At 39.0% G+C, this 8,032-nt stretch overlaps 2 protein-coding genes across 2 annotated transcripts; one reads left to right on the plus strand and one right to left on the minus strand.

The window, feature by feature from the left end:
* Positions 1-262: 262 nt before the first annotated feature.
* On the minus strand, positions 263-2,691 carry LOC124409820 (WD repeat-containing protein 61). Its single transcript, XM_046887685.1, has 8 exons — positions 2,431-2,691; positions 2,144-2,253; positions 1,879-2,048; positions 1,530-1,768; positions 994-1,087; positions 812-905; positions 485-656; positions 263-405 (listed from the first exon to the last, which is right to left on the minus strand). The coding sequence occupies exons 1-8, from the start codon at positions 2,431-2,433 to the stop codon at positions 313-315; spliced, it is 975 nt and encodes a 324-aa protein (XP_046743641.1). The 5' UTR covers positions 2,434-2,691; the 3' UTR covers positions 263-312.
* A 1,581-nt stretch (positions 2,692-4,272) lies between these two features.
* On the plus strand, positions 4,273-5,601 carry LOC124409154. The gene is made up of 3 exons (XM_046886570.1): positions 4,273-4,642; positions 5,019-5,209; positions 5,282-5,601. The coding sequence occupies exons 1-3, from the start codon at positions 4,332-4,334 to the stop codon at positions 5,599-5,601; spliced, it is 822 nt and encodes a 273-aa protein (XP_046742526.1). The 5' UTR covers positions 4,273-4,331.
* The last annotated feature ends 2,431 nt before the right edge of the window (positions 5,602-8,032 follow it).

Here is an 8,032-nt window from a genome sequence, read left to right on the forward strand (position 1 = left end):
AGGTTCTTATGAAATCACTTGATAATAGCCTCTCTATTCTATAATAGATAATAGATGTATTTCTTTCGTTCTTATGCTTTATGTTTGACCAATATTCAATAATTTGTATATTAATTACCATGTAATAAAATTTATAGCTAATACTGTTTCTCATTTATCAGAATATCCCAATTTGCGTGAACGCATCACGCCTAAAATAAAAATGTGTCTAAACAACTCGGTTTTTAATATGTGGCAAGAAAATTGGATCAACTTTTATGTCATTTTTAAAAAAAATTGTTTATTCACAGTACATTGTAGACATATAAATCTTCATACAGGACAATCGTAAAGGTTGATAGATTTGTCCTCGGACACTGACATGAGCATGTTATTTTTATCAGGACTATATTTTACTCCCCATACCTAAAATTTAAAACAGTTATTAAAACATTGGAAAGTTAACGTGAATGGAAAAAAACATTGCCGTAAATTTTTTCAGTACCTGGTCATTGTGCTCATTGAATGTATGAAGGCATTGACGCTGGGCTAGTTCCCACACTTTGACAGTGTGATCTGAACTACTGGAAGCAAACTTTTGCCCATCAGGAGCAAATGCCACTCCCAGTACCCAAGACGCATGACCCGAAAGAGTACCCGCGACATTAGCATCTTTTCTAAGCATAGGTAAAAGGTAGGTTTAAATACAAATACATGTGTATCAACCAAATTTCACAACAATTGTAATCGAATTTCTACCTAATACAAGTATCAATTGAAAAAATAGACAGCAATTCTTATTCTCGATGAGATGCAAAGTTTTTCTACTTACATGTCATACAGTTTCATGTGTCCGTCATCAGATGCAGTTAAGAGAAGTTGAGAGTCCGGTGAAAAACTGAGAGATCTGATTGGCATAGCGTGTCCTGTTGGTAGTTACTATTCGTCAACATATCTCAACTTTCCAATAATTGAAAAAATATTGGAATTACGGACTTTATTACGGTTACATACCTTCAAGTGTTCGTAGTACTTTTCCATGCACCACGTCAAAAATATTGATTATTCCATCTATAGCTCCACTGGCTATATATTTTCCGTCGGGACTCTAGATGTCACAATTGTATGATAAAAATTATAATTCAAGCGTGCAAAGCGAAAGCGTTTCCGCATATGAAAAACAAAGTTTATGGCTGATCAAAAACGTATTTCCATAATTTTTCTGGTAGTACGCATATTGTTTCTGTATACTAAACTATTGCCCAGTGAAAACACAAAGTGTACTGTGTTATAATGGATGTGGATTCCTTATACGATAATCAGGTTGACCAAGTGCATCATAAACTTGAATTTTTGTTGCAATGTTTTGTTTTGCACAATTGAGATCAAAGCAGTGTATTAAAATAACAGCAGGACAGATTTCCTCTGAAATGTTGAGACCTTCCGTACAATGATTGCATTATACTTTTAATTTGGAGTACTTTGAAGGCAGTAGAGGAGGCAATTTCTGACAAAAATTGTAGTTTGAACAGTTGTTTTAATTTACTCACATATGCAACGCTTAACGTGAATTTTCCACCTCTCGTGTCTAAGGTCTGTTCTTGTTTTCCACTTTCTGTTCCATACAGATGAATTTTTCCGGCATGACTTCCGGAAACGATGAATTTATCATCTGGCGAGAAAACCACCGTCCAAATATCTACAGGGCCAACATCTATGCTGGACACTTTTTCACCAGTGTCTAAATCCCAAAGTCTAAGACTTGAATCCAATGAGCTTGAGGCACATTCTGAAAATTTAGAAACAGTATATTTTCAAACTTTCAGACAATAATAAATAGAGGATCGGTAGTCCAGCTGTAACAGAAGCTTGCAAACCCATAAAATGATCGCAACTCACTTGTTCCGTCGGAATTAACAGCAACTGAGACAACGCCTAGGGAATGTCCAGTCAATTTGTGCTTCAACTTTAGACCGCCGTTGGATACTTGCCAAACTTTGACACTGTCATCAACGGAACCGGTCACTATATACTCTGGAGTCTCGTCCTCATTGGATCGCATCGAGTCTCTGGAAGGATGAATGGACGTAATTGATGAAAACATTATTTTAGATTGAATCGAATTCATACATATGTTTTGACTATTTAATGTTGATTCTTAAACCTTGAATTCTCATTATCCAGCCCAGCGTCACTTTTCTTCTTCATGGAACCCCAGGCACAGGTCCATACGCTGTCTTCGTGTGCATTTTCAGTTTTGTGGGTCAATGCGTACTAGAAATAAACGACAGTTTCAAGATTTTCATACTCATATTATTCAGGCTCATATTGTAACCATCTTTCTTAACTTTCAACAATGTTTCAACAGACAACCGGCTGCATTATAATATAACCTAAAATTTGACAGTGTAAAGATCAACAAAATTCGCAATATGCAGTCTGCGGACTTACCATTTCGTAAAAATATCCTCCTTTTCGCAGGTCGAACCGTTTCGTGAAATCGAATGTTAATTAATTAAACAACTATTATCACTCAGTCGATTTGTTATAATCGCACGTAGTATCACAAATGTTTTAGGTTAGTTTTCTACGACTATGTTTACTGTTTATCCAACTTTAATTAATGTTCATTGTTTTCTTTGGAATATCGTAATATTTTGATCTGCTTTTATCATATCTAGGTACCTATTCTTCAGCCTGCGATAATTTAATTCCTCAATTCAATTCCGTCAGGTCAGCGTCTATTTCATCGGGCTTATTTGGCCACATTCGACAATGGCCGGGTGCAATTTATTCAATGACTGTGACGTCACAACCCGATCAATGGTCGGAATTCTGATTGGTCAAAGAGTGCGTTGCAGCTGTTTACGCACTAATTCACCAATTATAGCTTGGAATTTTTCACGTTACGATTACTCCTTATCCCGTTTTCATTCGGAAGTTCAGCCCGCGATTCAATTGGGCCCGCATAACATTCGTGTATGTTGGGCTGCGGTGCTCAGGGGCATCTCAGCGGAGATCCTTGGCGAAGACCCGACGGAAGTCCTCTCGACTCGGTATTATAGAAGCGATTTTATGTGCTGTTCAATTAATGTTCCCGTGGCGTCATACACAAAGCAGAAACTCAAATTCAAAAGTTTTGCTCACCGATAACTACAAAAAAAAAAACGTTTATTGGACATCGTTCTTCCTCGAGGTACGTCAGTAACTCTGATTGCCTATAAATTAGACAATTCCTGAAAATAAGACTTTAGTGTGTTGAAAGTCTCGCATCGCTAAGTTTTAGCAAATCCATTGAGTCAATGCTTTTTATCAATCTAGTTCAACGACACAGTTGTTATTACTTTCTGTTTCACGTAATGTCGGTAAAAGTTTTGAACAGGTAAATGGGTCAATGCAAGTGTTGTGTGATTAACCTATGGAATTTAGCCACATTGTCAATAAAATAGTCTACATTTTGAAAAATGTAAAATAGGTAATCTGACTTAACTGCCGAATTGTTCAACATACTTAATAGAGTTTTGCTGTAATAAGGATTTCAGCTTAGAAAAAAAATTTCAGCTTTTTTTCTGCAGTCAATTTTAATCTGAAACGGATCAATTCGTTTTAATTCACTGGCAGTGGGTTTGATTACAACTGAACTCAACGACGAGACTATACTTAATATATTCATTAGATTTGTATTATTATAACTTAGGCTGTACCATTAATATAGCATGCATGAATGTCGGTCAATAATGCGCGTGCAAGCTGGAATCCGTACCGTGCCGAGAATTGAGGCATTCTCTTTCCAGTAATTTGCGAATATCGATGTGCATCCGTTATGCAAAATGTTGCAAAGAATGGCCTGAATCCGTCACGTGTGGCGAGACTCAAGTAGGCCTATGCATCGGCACACTGGAAGTTCCTGTTTCCGATTGCACAGCTGGAGTTGGTCGAGCGTAAGCGTAGACGCCCTCGACCGCTACCCTGACCTGTTTGTGCAAATTTCTCGATACACGCACTCTGTTTTACCCTAATTGCGTTTGAGCATAAATACAACGAACATGACTGACCCGTGTACTATATCAGTGTCGTCTAGACTGAAAATGCAGTGTTTCTATCGTTGCTGAAACACCCGCGCCAAGTTCTTCTTTTCCCAGCTAGGCAGAATAACTGTTTTGCTTGAAAGAAAACCTTTCTGCCGTGTTTCAAAGTATTTATCGCATCGGAACCATTATAAAACGAGGAGCACGAGGTGATGATTCACACCTTTTCACCTGCTTCACAGACTACAATCAATCGTGTGACGGTTTTCTGTGTTCCAAATTATTCACGTCATCTTCATATCATTGTCTACACAATCGTGCGAGATGAGGTTACCAGCGTTTAAGTGGGCCCTCGTTATATTCTTTCTTGTAAAAACAACATCGAGCCAAGATGACGACTTTCCACGGTGGACAGACGGAATACGCGCTGTGCTCAACGGATGCCCGCAAATGCCATGGGGAAATTTTAATAGCCGGGAATTACTTCCCGCCCTTCATCGCTGTCTACAGCATCGAACCATCGCAGCAGTCGATACCTTATTGATGGACGACGTTATACCAATCCTCGATGGGGTTAATTTGGTGCGGTACGAGGATCTGCAGTCTAATAAAACAGCTGACACGAAATTTGACGGGTGAATATCTAATCATTATTAAGTACTCAAGGATACAGCAGTTTTTTTTTTTTTTTTATTTGTGTCCCCTGGAAATTGGAAACCGAGGATCTTGTTCATTCCACGATTACTTGACTGACTGGCTGTGAAAAAGAAAAGAAATACGTTATCTAGTTAAGTACATATCATTCAATTAAGGACAACTTAATTTCGTTCAGCTGAGAATCAATTCAACTGATTCAGTTCAATAATCTATTACTTTTTTTTCAATTATTGAACAGTATCTTGCTGGATGCAGGATAACGATGAATTGGTTGGATCATACGGTTTATCATACGGTTTAATTATTAATGCACTTTTCGAATATAATCAAAAAATAATAATAATCTTCTTCCAGAGATCAGACGAATAATTTGGAGAAGAATGTCAGTCCCGAAAACGATAAAGTTTGGCAACGAGTAGTGATAAACAGACTTACACGATTGTTTCGAACACACGTTTTGAAAATAGACATCGATGAAGTTTCCAGAGCCACCGGATTCATGCCGAGCAATGCAAACGAAAAAAATGGGGAAGATATCAGTGAAGGTAGCGGCAGGACAAAGCAATTTAATAAAGTTGATATCAAGATCGACGATGATACAAATCGCTGATTTTCAGGTAGAAGGCGCCGCCATAAAAATAGAAGCATGTTTCCCATGATGATGATGGGCTTTCTTTTCATGGGCTCGATACTAATCCCAATGGGATTCCAATTCCTTGCTGTCCTCGGTGGCAAGGCGCTGATCCTGGCCAAAATGGCTTTGATACTGTCGAGCATTCAAGGTCTGAAGAAAATTGCCACCAGTGGAGTAAATTACGGATTGTATCACACGCCAACTGTATCCGAGAGCTGGCACGACCGATCAACTCATCAAGAGATCAGACCGCCGATCGAACCGCCCTACCAAAGTTACTTCCACGGTCGATCGAATCCATAAAATATATATCACTTGTTATCACCCTGCCGGTCCATTACAGTAAGAAAAAAAAAAATTGTCGAAAACGTTCATCATGTCTCTGTATAATCATGTTTTAATTGATCATTGATCGACTCACGATAAATAGAACCGTATTTAATACACACGTGTGAATTTCGACGAAGTGATACAGAAACTTCTGTATCAGATACCCGTCTCCAACTACCATCAAGCTGCTGACATTTGACAGGGTGTGATAAATCGAGGGAAAAAGGAGGAAATTTAAGCGAAGCGTCGTTAACGGTTTACAATTTTTTATTGACTTATTTTGAATGTCTTATACGTACAACTTTGTAAACTCATCCCTATATATATCGAGAAAAAACTAATTAAGCAATTTAAAAACATATTTACATGCAGATGTATCCGGAGGTCTTGGGAAGCGTGTGTTAAAAAAGTATAAAATTTTTTTCTCTCATCATTGAACCGTAAGCCTGAAACATCAAAGACTCCGGTCTGCGAATACCGTCGTCCTCCCCTCGATGGAAGCCCTGTGCGTGCATCCATATTCCAACTTTAATTATATCGTGATTCCTCGTAGCCATGGCAAAATGCAGAATGGGACAGCTACCCACCTCGTTTGTAAAACGATTGGTTTAATCAGGGCCAGGCCTGGGCTAATATCGACACCCGAAATTGAAAACGTGCAAAAATTCAGTTTGCAATCTTTGACTTTTGACTAGTCGATTATTCGTACACTCCGTGACAACCGGTAACATTATATTATATTGAAATAAACTTGTTCGTTGAGCGTAAAGAAATGATTTCGTTTTGTGACGTATGAAAGCTTTTCCACGTCTTTCATCGACGACAACTACTAGATCAGAAAGGGGGGCAAAACGGGTGATTTTCCATACTTTGTGACAATATATTTCAGACATCTGTACACCCATGAAGTCGCATCACACCATTATAACGCAGGAAACCATAGGCGGAAAGGGTATCGTTTTACACGCTTGGCGCTGAGAAATTACCCTGTTACACTTGAAGCGGAGGACTCAGGACTTCCTTCGTTCATGGCTATGCAAATAATAGTGCTAATTAGTTCGGTAGCTGCCCACTCCAGTTCGCATTGAATGTGGTTCACGTAATATGTGTAGTGTATAATGGCGTAACTACGCAGTATCCGTGTGCTCGCCAAACCTGCGACACCGCAGAAACTGGTCGGACACGTGCTAATTACTTCTCTCCTCTTTGCCTCGCACCGTTCGTGCAGCGCACTTCAAGTGATCCGAGGGATTGAACAGAGATCGATAGATCCGCGTCGAGGGATAAGGCATCGTCAATTGGTACACAGATTTTGTTCCGCGGAGGCGGAGTTGAAATGTTAGATTTGAAAAGCTGCGCAAATACCTCGGCAATTACAGGCTGTATAGCCAGTTTACTATCCTGATTGCAATCGAAACGGTTGTTGTGCAAAGCGAATTTTAATCTAAATATTTACAAGTGCATAGGTATAGCTACGTCCTCGTTGTTGGGAAAATAGATAGGAGCTATTTACTCGCCACTTTTCTGTGTAATGAGAACTGGAATAAATTGATCTTTAACTTGGCGATGTTGCAGCAAGTACCTTACAGTCGGTAAGCGCTCCGCGAAATATTAGCAAATTTACACACCGGAATAGCAGCGTACGGAATCTCTTTTCCGGAGTTAAACTCGGGGTTAAAAATCGGTGCAAGTAATTAACCATGCCCGCATCGGTTTTGTAACCACAATTTTTCACGTGAAAAATTAAATTACCGTCACAGCGAATGAATGGAAGTTAAGGACACAAAACGTGGTTAGCGGAATTGGACTGTTGGGACAATATTGACCTACGACAAGTAAAGATTGACGACTGTTGTATATTCATGATGCTTCCAATTTGTGCTGAATTTTAGTACAGACTACAGACGGGGTGAAGAGAAGAGGAAAAGCCGATAAGTTCTGGGAAATTTCAAAGCTGTCATTCGGGCGCAGAAACCTTGTGAGATTCTGAATTCAATCACGGCAAAGACGCTACGCAGCTCGTGGAATCAAAGTTCAGGGGCTAAGTTGTGGCTGTTAAATTTGATGTGTATTTGATTGACGTTACATTACGTAAACACAAGATAGGAACATACAAACTATGTGCGAAACGCACGGGGCTGTCATATGTTATCGGTTACTTTGACACAGGCGTAAAATGTTGCACTAATTGGGAATCGAAACCGAAATCAGACTAATTACAAGTTTTTTATTTAATACCTACTATCGATATCTTTTTGATATTCAATTAAACGCACGGCTATCAAGCTCTTGGAATACAAAAACACGAAACATTTCTTTGAGGGTTAGTACTGCTGAAAAAAGGCAAGCTGCAAGAAAATCCTAAATCTCCTTTCCAATTTGGAAAACTCTATCCCTCTTAATC

Source organism: Diprion similis, chromosome 1, assembly GCF_021155765.1.
Source record: "Diprion similis isolate iyDipSimi1 chromosome 1, iyDipSimi1.1, whole genome shotgun sequence".
Classification (NCBI taxonomy): domain Eukaryota; kingdom Metazoa; phylum Arthropoda; class Insecta; order Hymenoptera; family Diprionidae; genus Diprion; species Diprion similis.

Coding starts and splice junctions, on each gene's coding strand:
- LOC124409154 (XM_046886570.1), top strand. CDS start 4,332: ATGAGGTTACCAGCGTTTAAGTGGGCCCTCGTTATATTCTTTCTTGTA. Junction 4,643..5,018: donor GCTGACACGAAATTTGACGG/GTGAATATCTAA, acceptor ATCTTCTTCCAG/AGATCAGACGAATAATTTGG. Junction 5,210..5,281: donor TGGGGAAGATATCAGTGAAG/GTAGCGGCAGGA, acceptor GCTGATTTTCAG/GTAGAAGGCGCCGCCATAAA.
- LOC124409820 (XM_046887685.1), bottom strand. Junction 2,049..2,143: donor CTGGATAATGAGAATTCAAG/GTTTAAGAATCA, acceptor TCATCCTTCCAG/AGACTCGATGCGATCCAATG. Junction 406..484: donor TCAATGAGCACAATGACCAG/GTACTGAAAAAA, acceptor TTTAAATTTTAG/GTATGGGGAGTAAAATATAG.